At 43.7% G+C, this 18,185-nt stretch overlaps 1 protein-coding gene across 1 annotated transcript in view; it reads right to left on the bottom strand.

The window, feature by feature from the left end:
* Positions 1 to 1,337: 1,337 nt before the first annotated feature.
* NPSR1 (neuropeptide S receptor 1) overlaps positions 1,338 to 18,185 on the bottom strand; it is a 109,806-nt gene continuing 92,958 nt past the window's right edge. The window contains exons 6-9 of the mRNA XM_019538515.1: positions 6,517 to 6,593; positions 4,418 to 4,507; positions 1,795 to 1,975; positions 1,338 to 1,682 (exon numbers count right to left, since the gene is read on the bottom strand). Coding sequence (XP_019394060.1) covers positions 1,592 to 1,682; positions 1,795 to 1,975; positions 4,418 to 4,507; positions 6,517 to 6,593 — 439 coding nt within the window. The 3' untranslated portion in view covers positions 1,338 to 1,591. The remainder of the gene's footprint in view (positions 1,683 to 1,794; positions 1,976 to 4,417; positions 4,508 to 6,516; positions 6,594 to 18,185) is intronic.

Below are 18,185 nucleotides of genomic sequence, written 5' to 3'. Positions count from 1 at the left end.
GCAGGATGTACTGTATATTTAATACAGCTAATAATCATAAATGTTGCTTCTTCTTTTTCTTATAGTAAATACCAGGTTTTCTAAAAATTCTAAACCTGGTGACAATAAATAAAACTTCATGTACTGCCTTTGTACTTGTGATTTTTTTTTCATGTTAAGCATGTTGTGATGAGAGGGGGAAGAGAGGAGCGGGGAGCAGCAGGCGCTGGGGGGAGTCACTCCAGGCAGGCTGACCTGGCCAGGCCCTTGGAAAGACTGCAGCCAGAGGAGAACAGGGGTCAGGTGGGGAGCAGGGGCTGCCCCAGGGCTCTGCAGACTCAGGTCACAGCAGTGGGGGGGGGGGGTGGTCCGGGGGCCAGCAGCACTAGAGGTGGGGCCCAGCCAGCCCACGCAGCTCTGCAGGGATGGAGCACAGTCACACTGCCCACGAAGGGATGCTGCCTTGCTGGGGCAGGACCCTGAGCTCTTGGCCTCTGTGCATGCCGGGTACAGTGCAAGTGAGAGCTGCAGCCACAGCCATAGGCCTGTTCCCCTGGGCTCTGGGAACAGCTGCCACAGGCAGTGCTCAGGGCTGAGCTGGCCAGAAGCCTGCAGCGCAGCAGCTCTGTACAGTGCCTGCCCTGGTTCCAGCCCTGGCCCCTTGCAGGGAGCTGCGGGTGGGCAAGGATGAGGTCTGGGCATGCTGGGCAGCTGCGGTGGCTGTTCCCAGGATCCAGGGGGCTCCCATGGCCAGGCCCTTCCACCGAGGACAGCTCTGCCCTGATTGCACTGTGCCTACTATGCAGGGAGGCTGATTCTGATTGTGATTGTGATGCCCCCCGAGCCTGGCACCCTGCCCCAGCCAGGCAGCATCCCCTCACACGCAGGGTGGCGGTGGCCTATCCCTGCAGAGCTCCACAGGCCAGGCCAGGCTCCACCATGGGTGCTGCTGGGCACCACCTGCATGTTCACCACAGCTCAAGCCTACAGAGCTCTGGAGCAGCCCCCACTTCCCACCCAGCCCTCGCCTTCCTAAGGTCCCGACTGGGCTGGCTTGCCTGCAGGGCCCTGTCCCCGCACACCACCCAGCCCCTGCCCTAACCACCGGGCCCCAGCACTCAGCACCCCAGTGCTGACGTGCCAGGGTGGGACAGGGTGCCTTCCTGCCTGGGCCAAGGGTTCTGCCACCTGCTGGAAGGCTCCAGGGTAGTGGCCCTGGGCAGCGCCTGCCCCAGCACAGCCCTGTCCACCTGCAGCTCCCTCCAGGGGCCAGCTGTGCAAAGGGCAGGGGCAGCAGAACACAACGTCTCCGCCTGCGTTCTCCTGCCTCCGCCCTGATGCCTGCCACAGTGCTGGGACTTGTGGCTGCGTGGGAGAGCCCAGAGCATCAACTTAAAAAAAAAATTAAGCAATTGCCTTGCATGCCTCCCGGCATGCTGAGAAAAATGTCTCCATACACCCCTAATGGCATGTGTGCCAGGGGTTGCCGACCCCGGCTGTAGGGTTTACCATGAATGAATCTGCAGTGCTATTCCAAAAGACATATGCAGCTGAACATGAATGAGTATTTGCTTTCCCCAGACATTATTGGTGTGACTTTGATACACATGCACTAGATGTATTCAGGGTTGGACAGAACCTGCATCTCCTGCCCATCAGTTCTGTCTCTGAAAGTTCCCCCTAAGTTTCTTGCTCTTCTTTCCCTAAAGAAAATAAAAGGTAAAGTTAAAAAAAATGCTCTACAAAATGGGTGAAGTTCAATGATTTTGCCCCCCTCTTTTTGGCAGAAGGGGAAGGGGCATAAAGAAGCAGTACCTAAAAGGGCAGCAGGGATGATTGCTGAAGACACAGTATATGAGGGGATTGATGGCACTGTTTAAAGATGGGAGATTCTGAATTATCACGGATGCGTAGAAGCGTTCTTTGGTCTCGGGAAGTACATTAAAGTTGTCCAGAATATCAAAGAGAAAGTAAGGACTCCAGCAGAGTACAAATGCTGCAAAAGAAAGAGACAACTTAAAAACATGAAGTTACATGGGGTAAATATGAGAGGAGATCATCATAACATTGACTTGGGATTATATCAAACAGTTTGGTCATGTGAGAGTCTCTCTCCCCATCAAAGCATCTTAATTAAAAGATTATTTATGAGATCTTTTAGTAAATGTATTCATAGATTACCAACCCCCAGCTCAAGGCAGGATCACCTCTGACTAAACTGTTCCAATGCAGAGGTAAGCATTTGTTTAACCTGCTCTTGAGAATGTCCAATATGGCGATTCCACAATTTCTCTAAGTATCCTGTTCGAACCCTTGACCACCCCCATAATCAGAAAGTTCCTCCTAATCTCCAATTTAAATGTCCCCTGCTCAGTCTTGGGGCCTTTGCTCCTATTCCTGTGCCCTACTGTCCCAGAGAAAAGTGCATCTCCATCCTTTCTGTAATCGCCCTTTAGGGATTTGATTTCCTCAGCTCCTGCCTCAGTCTTCTCTGCTCCACATTAAATAACCCTAGTTCTTTTAGCCCCTTCTTCCTAAGTCTTGCCTCCCAAGTCCCTAATAATTTTTGTTGCTCTGCATTGGACTCTTTCCAAACTGTCCACATCTTTCTTGAAGAGTGGGGCCCACACCTAGAAATAGTACTCAGCAGTGCTAAAGAGAACAGAAGAATTGCTCTGATTTACAAGTGAGAATCCTGTTACTAAAGTCCAGTAGGCTATTGGCTTTTTTGCAACAAGAGCACACTGTTGTCCCATATTCAGTTTATGGCTTACTATGATCCTGGGTCCTTTTCAGCAGTACTGCCATCTAGCCAGTCATTCCTCATTCTATATTTGTGCAGTTATTCTGTGCCAGGTACAGGACTTTGCAGTTTCATTGCTGAATTCTGTCTGATTGACTGATTGATTTCATTGCTCTGAACAACATATTTCCAACTGATGCTTGTCTGAGTACATAAGAAATGTATGTGGAAGATGCAAAGTGTTTGCCTTTTCATGTGAAATGTCATACTCGTTGCATCTTTACAAGCAGACCATGGTGAGCAGTGTGCCATATGTTTCTTTAAATTACAGAGGTGCCTGTCACAGGTCTGCAGAAAGAGAAATAATGGCTATAGACTGTTACACAGCTATAATAATAGCAGTGTGATAGTTATACACTGTTACTACATCCTTATAGGCTGAGATTTTCAAAAGAACATTTGGGTTTTCTTAAGCCAGTTTCAATTGAAATACCAACAGATTAAGGTCCCTAGTTCCCTTGGACTGCTTTAAAAATCCCAGGTGATATAAGCAAGTTGTACAATAAACTTCAACATTTAATAGTAGATGTTGTCTGACAGCTTTGTAATGGTAGGAATCTCTAAGAAAGGCTTTCTTTTCATTGCAAACTGGACACATTTCAACCAGCTGTGACTTGGATCCTGTGAAAAACTTGGAACAGAGAAACGCATTTCATGTGTGTGAATACTACTGGTGAAATGTTAAATAAGTATCTAAACTGATAGTTACTGCCACAAAATAAAGCAGTCTAAATGCTGTCCTTAAAAGGAAAAGAGAAATGCATCTCTGAGCATGTAGCTATAGGGGGCAGTTTTATGTCTACAGGGGTGGATTTCAGCTATGTAAGTAAATGGCTACAATGATCTCCCTGTGGTGGAGTTGCTGGCTAATCACAAGCGCCAGGTAATGCTACATTTATTTTTCTTCATATGCTGTCAGCCAATTATCATTATCATTATGCCAATGTAATCTTGAAATGAACGTTGAGGGACACGTGCACTGAGGCATTTGCTACATGATTTGGTAGGAAAGTTTATTGTTCCCATTAGATTAATCAGCATGCTTCTAATGTCAATTCAGATTGGTAGATAATTGTGTCGTCATTCCCATCCATCCTGCTCTCCAGACTTCTGGAGTCCCAGCAGATGTAATCCACGGGAAATGAAGCTGATGTGTAGCAAATTTCAGCATGTTGAGGGTCAGACCAGTCACCATATTTGGGATCAGGACTGTCGGGGGGGGTTTGCCTTCCTCTGCAGTGGTGGGCATGGCCTTCTGCCCCGGACCTCTTGAGCATATACTGACAATGTTTTATAGGAGCAAGACATTGGCTGCTGTGGTTCCTCTGCTTTACTTGTGGCAGCTTAGGGTGTAGATGTATTTTGTGTCAGGGTTGAGGGTAATCTTACATAGAGTTTAAATTATGGTTGTATGGGATGGTTTGAATAGGCGTGATCCTGCCTCAGGCAGAGGGTTGAACTAAGGGGTTCCTTCCAGCACTTTAGAAGAATTATTTATTATAACTCCTTATTCAAGTTTCTTCCTTTTTAGAAGAAACCTGGATAACAGGAAAACAATTGCCTCTCTTTTCTATGCCATGTCTTTTCTCATTATAGTTGTAGATGTATAGTTACCGACAGCATGCATTTACTTACCAAGAATAATTACAATGCTGTACTTGACAGCTTTAACTTTAGCTTTGGATATGAGGCCTCGATTAGTAAAACTAGCGCAGAATTTGCCATCTGTGGAAATAAGAGAAGGAAAGTTCAAATGTAGGACTCACCCAGCAAGGGATAAATGGAGTGATAAAAAGTGATGGAGGCCTTGAGGCTAAAAAAAGTTGAGACCCACTGCTGTACACCCTCTTAAAATCAGGCACCTAGAAGTTGCACCTAAATCTGGAGTCAGGCAATATCACAAGTCACAGCTCAGCTTTGCATTTACAGCAACAACAATGGTACTTTACATGAGGCAATTTGTGAAAAGCCTTAAAAGTAATTTTTTAAAAAAGATCTTGGCAAACAGGTTTATAATTCATTTACCTGCATTTTGTTAAATGAAAAGCAGTGTGATTCCATTTCTTCAGTCTTGTTCACTGCTCCACTGTTTGATGCCATATGTAAACAGGCCCACTTCTATGTTTTTCATATTGACTTAATAATGAAAAGAAGCCTTTTGTTCAAGCAATTTTCAGATGAAATATACCTCAAATTGTAAAACCATGGACAGAATTCTGGAAATCAAGTGGAGTTCCACTGCAGTGAGTTTGAGGAGAGAAACAATTCCTAATAGTTGACTAGTAACCTTCAAATAGTTTTGGGCTTGATTTTGCAGCAGTTATGGATATTAATACAGTTCAACATAGAATACACTTTTGGAATCATATTTTTTTGATTTGAGTAACCTTAGGTTAAAAATAAAATGGCCCACTATGTATAGTTTAATGTTTTCTGCACTTCTTCCAGGACAAGCTTGTCAAGGCTGTGTAATTGCTGTAATCAGATTGGAACCAGTGAAAATTCCCACCCAGAAGCCGTAGAAGCCATTAATGTTAATGGAATTTAAATATTTGTCTGAAGAGGAGCGTATACCCTAGAGATGTGAAAGCAGATTTTTCTTCTTAAGCCAGTTGAGACTGTATCCTAAAGTTAGAAAGTGGTTAGAAATCCAAACCATCCCCGTTCAGGTTGGATAGATTGTGTTAGCCTGTAAGTCTGCGATTGGCTGGTTTGATGTTATGATTCAGTGATGGCTATGTGGAAGCCTCATGATGTTATTTCTTAATGCTTATGCATAAACAGGCAACGGTGTATGCATTTATATACTTAATTTATACATGCAAATGTAGGGTATGCTACCATTAAGAATACACACGCAACTTCTGGAGGTGAAATTTATTAGTAAATAAATGCACTATTTACATCATAATAGCATGACACTTGAGTAAAGTCTGATATTTACATTGGAAAATTTAATTTTCTCTCTCTCTCTCTCTCTCTGGGAATAGTGGACTGCAGTAAATTTCTAGAGAGAGTACCAATTAACTAGGCTTAGTATACTAGCCTAGTTATAAATGCAATACTTGCATTGCTCAGCACCTTAATTCAGCTGGGGTCACTGACTACATATTTTTAGTTTTATAAAATCATAGAGCTTTTTTACCTGTCTTAGAGGAAAGGTTCTTTCAACTTCAGAGGTAAATTATTAATGTTGTGTGTGTGGGAATGAACAGGTTAGTGATGATGACTGGTGAGTGGAAAACCTCCACCTGTCTGTAGTTTGTGTTCTGATAAAAAACTTGTATATTTCCCCAGCCATCTCCAAATGGAAAAAGCCTTTTTGACTTACATAATTAGGATAGAAATCTCAGGAGGAAAAGCTCTTCTTGAGGTATTTTGGCATTTGATTTATTTCTGGGCCTGACTGGAATCTACAAGTGCACAGGCATATCAAAATATGGTAAAAAAAGGGAATATTAGAGGGAATATTAGCATCTACCCCCATTTCTGCAAACCAGTTTGTTTATCCCTTGTAAAAATAGGATTATCAAAGCAAGGAAATTATCCCAGTCAATTAGAAAGGCGTTGTGAACAGGCAAGAGTTACAAGATAATACTTCCCTTCATTTTTAGATGTTGGACCCCAAACAAAATTCCAGGTTCATACATTTCTAGACTTTGAGGGAAAAAAAAGTGTTTCCTGTTGCTGGGAATAGAAAAATACAGATCAGAATTTTGTGTCTTGAGACTCACCTGTGCAGTTGGACATGACCACAGTTTGAGCTTTACTCTTCATCCATATGGTTCGAATCACGATGGAGTAAATGACGCTGCAGAAGGGAGAGAAAAACCATGAGGTATGGTAAACTGAACTGAAGTTCTTGTTTTTCTCATGGAGTAGGCACATAAGTCTGCCTACATGGAACCTATTATGAGATCAGGACTTAATAGGAATAACAGTAAATAATAACTAGCTTTCATATAGTGCTTTTCATCAGTAGATCTCAAAGTAGTTTACAAAGCAGGGCATTATGCCTTCTCTTAAATGGGGACACTGAGGTCTGCAAAATGAATTGTTTTGGCCAAGGCCACATTACAGCTAGAACTAGATGAGGAATTTTATGATGAAGTTTTTTATGCTGGAAATTGTTGATTTTTTTTACGTGTATGCTTATACCAGTTAGCAACATTGTTTGTTAGCCACATCCAAGGCTGGGGATTTTGACCACGGTTTGCTAATGCCCCTGCTGGGACTTAGAAAACCTAGTTTCTTAGTTAGAGGGACTTGCTCTTCCACTCAAGGTCAGACCAATCACAACATTTAAGACGAGGAAGGAATTTTACCCCATGGTCAGATGGGCATTGACTGTTGGGTGGGGTGGGGGTGAGGGCTGTTTTTATTTTCTGAATGTGTGCTTCTCTCCCATGGATCTTTTGAGCATATTTTATCAAACTACTTTCTGTCCTTTGTTGGTAAGACATTGACAGTACATAAAAGGTTTTTTTATTTGGGGTATTTTTTTATATATATTGCATGCATTATGCCTGGTAGTTGTACATGAAGGTTGTTCCCAGAATTTAAGATATGCAGGCACTTGTCTAGGATGGTTTAGGTAGAGAGAATAAGCAGTCTTGTTAGGGACAGAGCAAGACTACTCAAGGAGAGGTTAGTTATGACCTATGAAGTACAGGGAGATTAGTGGAAATATTTGTTAGATTGTAGTCAACCCTGAAGGACACGGTCTGTATTAAGTCCTGATTTTTTGCTGTTCAGTAGGATTATGATTTCTTTTCCCAGGCCTGTCTTCTGGAGGTGTTTTGTGAAGTCCCTTTTAAAGTCCCACCCCCTCTTTCAGCTGGTAAGTACTCTTTCAGATAAATGATTTTTCTAGGAAGATCTGGGGAACTACTACAAGAGGCTTTTCCATAAACTGTCCATATAAAAGAAAATTAATCTCTTTTATATTTAACTTTCTGGAGAAGTTTGAGTAATCATGTTTCCAGCATGCCAACCCATCCAGCCCCAGAAACTGGCCAAGAAGCAAGAGGGAGTTCCCAGCTTTATATAGAAAACCATAGGGGTTCGGGCCACAAGCCAAAGGGAAGGAACAGGGAAAAGGTAAAGAAATATCAGCACTGTGGTGACATACACTCAGGACCTTAATTTCCCACCCACGCATCTGGAGGTATCCCCAAACAAGCCTTTAGTCTCCAGAGTACTCAAACAACAGCCTACAACTGCCCCCAAGTCTGAGTCCAGCTCCTTGATCAGTCCTGGCTGATCAAGCCGGTGAGATCTCCAGCTCCACTGTGCTGTCCTCTGCGTACGGCTGACCAGGTTCCATGTGCGTGAGGCTCTCCCATTCCCTTTCTCTAGCCTCAAGCTCCCAGTCTCTTTTTCTCTTGCCCCCCCAAACCCTGGGGGTTTCTGGGAGTTGCAGTTAACAGTCATCACAGCTCTGTGATGTCCCCCTGGTTCCTTCTACTGTTACACACATCGCATTTACGTTACATCAGGAAAAATTTTTCCTGGAAAACTATATTCCAATGTTCTTGCATAAAATGTAGGTGCATGCGTATGCATTCATGGTTTCATATCTAATAGCCAAAGAGCCTAACCTCTTTCTTCCACTCTTTTCTTCAATATTAAGCTTAGACCTTTCCCTTTCTCTTCTACATTATTGCAAAACTGACGGCTGGCTTAGTTTTCTTTCACTTTTTTTCTTGCAACCTTGAACATCAATGAGTCATTGTTATCTCTTTTTTTGCTTGTTCTAAGGCTAAGAATTCATCTCATTTTCTTATTCTTTATTAAAACCTTTGTCCTCTGTCAAGAAAGTTCCCTATAAATCTTGTTTGTATGGCATTGTTGTTTACTCTACCTCTGTAACCCAATCTCTTATGGGCCAGAACAATATCCACTTCATATCCAATTTCTTGTTTACTGTTTGGTTATAGTATTTCTCTTCAGATTGGATAAATCTTTCGCCTTTTACTAAAGATTTCCTTTAGCATTGCATTCTTGTGTACATTGTATTCTCTCATTTTTGTTGAATGGAAAATACAGGGGAGGTAAGATTCATTACAATGTGACAAGACAAAAAGTTTATGTAACATGTAACTCCATAGATAGGATTAACATTTTGCTCTTGAACTTTCCTTTTTACCGAGCTTTGCATTCCATCCAGAGCTTCGTTGCCTACTAAAATGATGATAAAAGCTAAATCCTAAAGTTTTTCCTCTAGTCTTACTCAGTTCCAATTCAACTTTAGGATGAGTTTTACTTGAGCAAAGGCTATATACAATCTTGAGGAGTTAGCATAATAATGTAAAATAATTATAATCAATAATTGTTTATTGCATTTAATGCATAAATGCTTGTGTACTGCTTTACATGATGAGGGATCCAATGGCACTGCACACCTTTTATCTGGGGTGAAGGGTAGTAGCCAGCCAACACACAGCATTGTGCATGATGTACATTATGATGTGATTGGAATAACAGAAACTTGGTCGGATAGCTCACGTAACTAGAGTACTGTCATGGATGAGTATAAACTGTTCAGGAAGGACAAACAGTGGAGAAGAGGAGGAGTTAAGCCTTATGTTAAAGACCTATACAATTGCTCAGAGCTCCAGCATGAAACTGGATATAGGCCTGTTGAAAGTCTCTGGTTGAGGGTCAGAGGGGAGAGCAACAAGGGTATGAGGTAGATGAGGCTTTCTTCAAACACCTAGAGGAAGTTTCCTGATCACTGGCCCTGGTTCTTATGGGGGACTTCGATCACCCTGACATCTGCTTGGACAGCACGAAAGAACTATCCCAATGCACAGGAAGACTAGTAAATATGGTAGAAGACCAGCTTGGCTTACCAGGGAACTCTTCAGTGAGCTTAAACACAAAAAGGAAGCTTACAAGAAGTGGAAACTTGGATAAATGACTAGGAAAGAGTATAAGAGTATTGCTTGGACATGCAGGGACTGAAATCAGGAAGGCCAAAGTGCAACTGGAGTTTCAGCTAGTAAGGGATGTGAAGGGTAACAAGAAGGATATCTACAAGTATGTTAGGAACAAAAGGAAGATGAGGGAAAGTGTCAATCCTTTACTGAATAGGGGAGGCAACTAGGGCTGTGTGAACCTTTGGTTCACAATTCGATTTGGAGAAGATTCAGCCCGATTCGGAGGCTGAATCTCCTATTCCGAATCAAATTGCTAGAAGCTTAAAACCTTCCATATTGATTCGGAGCCTCTGAATTGATTCAGAAGAGATTCAGTGACTTGGAAGGCGGTCTTTATGGGGAAAAAGAAACTTGGAAGCGGGAGGGGGAGAAGGGAAGGGAGGTGGAGCAGTGGGGGAAGGACTGACAACTCTAGCTGGCCAGTGACTGTGATTTTTCCCTGACTGCTGTTCCAGTCACTGTGTCTGGGGGGAGGGACATAGAAACAGCATAAAAGCCTTTGTGTGCACGCTTTTCTGTCCCTTTCCTGAGCTGTTTCTGTCTGAGCAACAGCATTTCAAAGGTACTGTGGCTACTGGCCTGGCTTCCTAGTCAGTGGCCTGCTACTTTTTGCTGTTAGAAAGGATTGGATAGGATATAGCTTAGTACCTCTCTAGTTTACTACTTATCCAATTAATTTCTTTCAATTTATGGTTTTTTTTCTTTCTTTCTTTTTTTTTTGCAATACTTTAAAAAAAAGAAAGCTCAGTGTTTTCCCTGGCAGTGTGATCCATCACTGTGCAGGGAATAGCACATATTACACACACACATCACAGAAGAAGTCAGATATTCATATAAGAAGAGATTTAAAATCAGATTATATATAGTTATTACTTATTAATATTATTATAGTTCATTTACATAAAGACTAAAGAGAACACAGAAGTCAGATAGAGATTCAGATTGAGATTAACACACACAGCACAGAACTCAGAGTCCTAGAAGAAGGAAATATATTATTTTAGGTACACATTACAACACAGAAGAAGAACAAGAAGTACAGTAGTAGTCACACGTTCGCATTAATAACACATCACAAAAGACACCATATATAGTTATTAATAATCAAAGCAGAGTCCAGCACATCCAACACAGAGGAAATAAAATACACAACACAAAAGGAGTCACACACACACCTTTTGCAGCACAGTAAAGATTAATATGAAGCATGCTGGAAAGGCAGCATGCTGGAAAGGCAGGTGCCAGGTCTTCTGAGAGGATAGGCAAGAATCACTGTCTCCTCTACCCCAATGTCATCTCCCAGTGTGAGCCTCCCACTGCCAGAGGAGGAGCTGGAGCTGGAACCAGGGGACCTGAGTGCCCTGGCTCAGCAATTCTGGGGACCAAGGGGGAATCAGAGTGGAGTGCCCCAGGGGTTGGTCCTGGGGCCAGTTTTGTTCACTATCTTTATCCATGATCCAGAAGATGGGATGGAGTGCATGCTCAGCAAGTCTGCAGATGACATCAAGCTGGAGGGTAGGACTAGGATTCAGACAGACCTAGACAAACTGGAGGATTTGACCAAAAGAAACCTCATGAAGTTCAATAAGGACAAGTGCAAATTCCTGCACTTGTGATGGAAAAACGCCATGCACTGGTACAGGCTGAGGACTGACTGGCTAGGCAGCAGTTCTGCAGAAAAGGACCTGGGGGTTACAGTGGACAACAAGCTGAACATATGTGCCCTTGTTGCCAAGAAGGCTAAAGCATACTGGGCTGCATTAGTAGGAGTGTTGCCAGCAGATCAAGGGAAGTGATTATTCCTAGGGTGGCCATATAGGACCATGGAAAATCCAGGCACCACCCCTCTGAGGGACAGAGTGCACTGGGGTCATAGTTCCTCCCCAGCTCCACCAGGACCTTCAGTGGAGGGAGCATCTGGCCTGAGTCCAAGCATTGCTGCATGCAGTTGAGAGCCCTGCCACTGCCCCAGCATCTCTGCCCACCTAGTACATCATGCTGTCTTTCTACTCTCCTCCTTCCCTCTAGCCACATCCTCTGTCTCATTTCCCAGTTGTCTTCAGCACAGCTCTCAAAGCCTGTGGGGAGACTCAAACCCATAGCTATGGGGAGCCAGCACCCATGCCGTACATCATCAGGGGCCCAGGGCTTGTGTCTCTCCACCTGGGAAGAGCCCAGGTGATTTGGCAGTGGCCAGCACTTTCCCTGCCTGCCCTCCCAGGTGCAGATGGTCAGAGGATGCTGTCAGGAGGGTCTACACCACCACCAGGGCCATCCTGAATTCACTGAGCTCCTCCAGACCCAGTTGCAGCTCCCCAAGGGTGCTGCCAGGCAGCATTTATCATGCAACCCAGTCACATCTGCATGTGGGACCAGAGGCAGTGGGAGTATATAGTTAGGGATGGTCTTGTTTTGCATGGGGGGGTTGGACTAGGTGACCTCCTGAGGTCCCTTGCATCCCTAATTTTCTATGATCACATTGGTGAAACAGGCAAAATGATTGTAGGGCAACTTTTCATAAGATGAATGGTGTCCTGGTAATCTTGAGTCTCTTGACTTTTTCAGATTGTTTTATTGTCTCTAGACAGACGGAACAAAATCCTCTCTTCACTGACAGACAGCTGTGCAGTGTGGTAGTAATGGACTAACTGATTATTTTAAAAGGCATGGGGAATTTCCTTCCATTCCATGGCCAGGCATCTCTTAGTGGACCACTGCAGTGTACTGAAGTGTGATTGGTACGTTGCCTTCAACTATGGTGGATATCTATGTCTGCTCTGCTGCTGCTGAAGGCATCCTCTGTATTCACCAGCCTAAAACCTGGCTTTGCTCCTTTTAACAGAAATCCATGTTCCTGGAGTTGCATTATCCATCTCAGAGCATTACACAAGAGCAGTTTTTGGAGTCTGCTATATGCACCAGAACAGAAATTGTGTCCCATCACAATCTGCCTCTGGAATTTTAGCTTTTTGGGCTGGTAGGTGGCATTCTGAGCATATGGACATACGTACATTTGGAGTCCTTTTGAAAGAGGAACGTTTCATGTAACAGCTGCTGTCCTTTTGAAACCTTCCACTTTTGAAAGGGCTTCACGTATATGTGTGTCACTACCCTGAATTAAATACTCTGAATATCTAGATCCCAGAATCTACAACTCTTTCTGTGGTCTCCTTTAGGATATGTGTCTTTCTGTACCACAGATGTCAGAGAGTAATGTTAAGTCAAAGCTGACTTCCACAATGAGGAAGAATTATGAAGAACTGTCAGTTTATACATAATGCCTAGTGAGGATATGAATATCATAGGATTTTTTTTTAATTGGTAGGAGATAACCCTTGCTTTTTACATTTTCATCTCAAACATTTCACAATAAATGTCACAGTGCTCTTCTCACAGTACTCTAGAGGATGAAAGATTGAATCAATCCTGCCCAATGTTGAGAATGTTGAAGGGTAATGAAATATACCAAATCTGATGCTTATAAAACTAAATTATTGCATTAATTGATATTGCGCATCTTTATTTTTGTCATAGCTCTTATTCTTCAGCTGCTCACTCTCCAGCATACTGGGGTTCTCTGTATCCCACTGAGGTTCAAAGAAATAAGATTGGGAGAAAATTAAAAACTAAACAAAATCATGAGGTTGTAGGATTGAAGGAGTAATAATAAATTGTGGCTTCAGACAACAGGTTTGCTGACGTAAAGGCCTTGAACCCTCTTCATGAATAATACACATTGCACATGTTCTATGGATAGTACATAATGTACATGCTATTTCTTTTGATCATGATTTGCAAAAATCAAGGGTTTTATTCATGCTTGCTACAATCACATTGACAGCTAATGAGGTTACACCTGGACTGATTTTTCTTTTTGTTGTTACTGTTTATTTTCTAGATGTAGATAGCAAATGGTACCTGGAAATGATTGGGACTTATTTATTCCTTGATTGGTAATGCTGACAGGTATTGTGATGCTGCTGTCAAGCTGAGTTTTTTAAAAATGGCAATTGATATATAAGTTTACAAATTCTTTTGGTTGGCTGCTTTGTGATGCACAATGGTGCTTTAATTTTAGTTGTAATTCTCGGTGTTACTGCAATTCAAATTATGATTATAGTGCACTGTTTAGTTTTACTGATCTATTGGCTTTTTTGTCTGTTCTTTTTTCAGCTGCAATTCCACAGAGCTAAATAAATGTAAAGCCTTTATGTTTCTGAAAAGTGCAGGGTATCTAAAAAAATTCAGGTGCATCAGTGGGAGTTGTCCTTTTCAGTTTAATTAATGATAGATAGCTGCTTCCACATGAAAATAAGAAGCATTTTTTTGATTGAAGGACCGAGGTGGGGGAGTGGCGGGGGAGAGGAGGGATGCAAAGAAAGAAGAGTCACAGAAAAGGAAAGAAATTCTCATTTGAAAGTAACTGGGATAGCAGACAAAATGAATGAAGGTAGACAGATGGGTAACAGCTTCAAATACGCAGACATTTTATGCACAATTCTTGGCACCTTACAACCTTTTCTGTACCTTCTCTCTGTATCAAAAGATTTAGTGTTGTATTCCTGGTGAAGATACAAAGGTACCTTGTATGCAGACACACTGCAGCCCTGCAATCTCAACAAAACTCCTTTAGCAATCAAGAAGTTTGACATCAATTTGGATGTCTAGAATATTCATGATTATGGGGGTGTGGTGGGGACAGGACCTGTGGATAAAATCCCAGCTTCACTAAAGTCAACAGGGGCTTTGCCATAGTCTTCACTTGGATCAGACTTTCACCCTGTATAACAAAATCTTAATCCTGTCTGCAGGAGGCCTAGAATGAGAATATGCAGAAGTGGATTAAAATGGAATCTAGACAATTTTGCGGGAGGAGTCAGTTTGGGCAAGAAACATCTCAGGGACAGGACATGACTAGTTATTGGTCTGGAGATATGGTGAGTATCAATAATTGATCAGATCTGTATATGCAGAGAGAACAAAAAGCTGAACAAGATGGTGTTCAGTAAGCAGTCATGTAACCTTGGGGGGAAGATGAAGGAGCAGCCCCAGGCACCACCTTCAGCAGAAGGAAGGAGGCACAAAATTAGCCAACACAGCAGCTGGCCTGTGCGGCGCTGCTGAACCAAGGAGCAGAGCTGCCCTATTGTACCTCTGTCAATAACTCAATGTTTTTGAAACTCAAACAAAAAAATTATTTGGACTAAGCCTGGTGCAGACATGGAGGGAATGCAAATTTGTCCATTATACTGCATTGTCTGTATGGGTTAATTTGTACCTATTGTTAATTTAGAGGGACAGACCAGCTCTAGTTACTTGGGGCTGGTTGTATGGGCTCTACAGTAAGAAGTCTAAATGGATAATGCATGATGGTGCATATTTATAGGACTGGGCCTACAGTCTAATATTTCTAACTCTAGCATCACTTTTTTTTTGAGTGAAAAAATATCTGCTGGTTAAGAATATCATCAGAAGCAGAGAGGAAAATATACTGGCAGAAACTAGATGTCCTAGCTAATTTTTAGAAACCCAAACTGTATTTTATATATAATAACTATACCAGAGGTGAGCAACATACAGCCCACAGGCTGGATCTGGCCTGCCAAGTAATTTCATCTGGCCCACAGGCACCCACCAATTAATTGTACCTTGCTCAGCCTGCATGCCTCACTCCCACCCTCATGTATGGAAGGGCCTGGCCCAGCCAGCATGCATAGCTTCTGGGTGGAGCTGCTGCTGTGGGACCTGCTCAGCTTCCCCAGCCTAGACAATTCCTCCTCCTGTCCCTGCTGCAGTGCTCACTCTGGGAGCAGGTAAGGAAGTGGTGGGGGAAGAGGGACGGAGCTGCAGCTGGGCAGGAGCATGGGGCTGGGATTGGCAAGAGCACAGAGCCCGGAGCCCATGCCTACGGGGGTGGTGGGAGTACAGCACTTGGGTGGGCACAGTATGGGTGTGTGGGGTATAAGGGAGGGTGGGGGGGTGAGGACCCTCCCACAAATGCCCCCTGTAGTGTACAGCCCCTGCCACTGGTGACAGCAGCAGGCAGCAGGCCCTCGGGGTGCTTGTGGCCCACGCAGACACTGCTCCAACCAGTTCAGGGAGCTGCACATGGTGGCAAGGAGTGGAGCCAGGCCAGCCCACCTCTTATCATGTGGAGCTCCCCACAGTGCATGTGGAGCTCCCAGCCCTTGCATGCCACCAGGGGGAAGCCCTGCGAAATGGAGCCAGCTGCTTTCCCTGCTGCCATGTGCAGGTCCTGGGACTGTGCTGGAAAGTAAGGGGCGAGGCTCCCCTCCACTTCTGGTGGAGTCCCAGCAGCTGCATGTGGTGGCAGGGAGCAAGACCAGGCCACCAGCTCCATTGTGCAAGGCTTTCTATTGGTGGCACATGGGCGCCAGGAGCTGCATGTGCACTGCTAGAAGCCCCGTGTGATAAAGGTGGGCTGGCCTGGCTCTACTCCTTGCCTCTATGTGCAGGTCCTGGAAATGGTTGGTGCTGTGTGCCGCTGGGTGGCAGCACCTGCATGAGCCACAAGCACCCCGAGGGCCCGCCTGCTGCTGCTGCTGCCACCACTGCTAGCAGAGGCTGTGGTCTCCACACCTCCCCACAAACCCCACACACCTACACCCTTCTCCCACAACCCCCCCACATGTACACATACCCCACAACATACCCTACACCCCCACACACAGCCATACACCCAACCCCCAACCACACCCCACACACTCCCGCTCACACATTATAAAAGAGTAAGACTTATTTTTGAGCTGCTATGCTCAATCTCTATATACAGTATGCAAACACAAATCATGACAAAAATATTTTTTGAAATAAAATTAAAATATGTTATAGTAGATACTTGACTTTTAGTATATGATTTGGTTTTTCCCTGGTTCCAAGATGGCAACCCACCCCTCCCAAAAGGAGTACTTCCAGAGGCAATGGGTGTGATTTCTGGTGGCAAAGGTCAGGGCAGGATCAATGGTGGCAAAAGTTAGAGGCAGGAATTACAGTCCCAAAATGGCAGGGTGTGGGGTAACTGTCAAAGGACAGGGCTACCTTTACAGCCCTTGACAGCTCACCAAAACTCATTAAGCAGCCCTCCAGCTGAAATAATTACCCACCCCTGAACTATATTGTAACAGCAGCTCATTCAGTCCCAATACTGACAAAAAACATTTATATATGTGCTTGGATTTTGTTATCTAACTACCTTTTCCTCTTTTTCTTTGCTCTGTACAGGGCCACTTGCTGCATTGATGAATTATGGCAATGACTCAGTGACCAAACACACTTATAACTACTCAAGCCAAAACTCGCTCCAGAAACTGGCCAAAGAAGCAAGGGGGAGTTTCCACTTTTATAGAGAAAATCATAGGGGTTAGGATCACAAGCCCATGGGCCAAATGGAGGGAACAGGTAAAAGGGAAAGAAACGTCAACCTTGTGGTAACATGCACTCAGCACCTAAATTTCCCCCACATACCTCTGGGAGTGTCCCCAAACAAGCCTTTAGTCCCTCGAGTGCTCAAACAGCTGATTCCGGCTCCTTCAGTCCACAGTTGTGACTGACTGAGCCAGTGAGATCTCCAGCTCCACTGCGCGCTCCTCTGCGTAGGGCCGACCAGGTTCCACAAGCGTGCTGCTCTCCTCCCTTTAGTCCAGCCTCAAGTTTCCTCTTCCTTTTACCCTTGTGCCCAGTCCCTGGGGGTTTCTGGGAGTTGCACTCCAAATTAGCAGTCAGCACATCTCTGCAGACTGCCCTTTGGTTCCTCCTGCTGTTTACATACATTACATTCACATTACACTATTTTTATTCTTAGCCTTTGATTCTTTCTACTGGTCTTTGTATCATATAGCTTTCATAGCCCTCCAGTGTTTTTAATATTGATTTTTTAATTGATTGCTTATTTTTTTCTACTTGTCATTCCTTTGCTGCAGTTTGAATGTACTCACTGGAACACTGGTATTTACCATCTGAGGAAAATTCTTTCTGTATTTGAAAATTAAATTTAAGGCTTTTATGAGCTCGAATTCATAAAAACAAGTAGTCAGGGTAGTATTGAAAATAAAAATATAGAAAAGGTTGTATCTGTAAACTACTGAGAACACAAACCGGTTATCAGTTTTGAATTTATGAATGCACAGAAGTCTACACATTTTCCAACAGCAAATAGGTATTGACTATATTAATGATTGGTGTGTCAGAATGAGGTAAGTAAGAACCCTAGAACCCTTGGGCATTTATACACATACATTTTCAAGCTGTGGCACACTGGAGATCTGGCGCATTGGAGCAGACTCAATTAATCAAGCCTGCTCCGCATGCAAGCTGACGCGCACTGCGCTGCATCGCATGCAATTGTTTAAGTGGCGAAATGCGTGTCAGTGCACAGAAGATGGCAGCAGTGTGCTTTTAAGCTAAAACACCTTTGATGTGTTTTAGTTCAAAAGTGCACTACC

This window comes from Crocodylus porosus, unplaced genomic scaffold (genome assembly GCF_001723895.1).
Source record: "Crocodylus porosus isolate Cpor-Errol unplaced genomic scaffold, CroPor_comp1, whole genome shotgun sequence".
Classification (NCBI taxonomy): domain Eukaryota; kingdom Metazoa; phylum Chordata; order Crocodylia; family Crocodylidae; genus Crocodylus; species Crocodylus porosus.
This window is presented reverse-complemented; position numbering and strand designations above follow the sequence as displayed.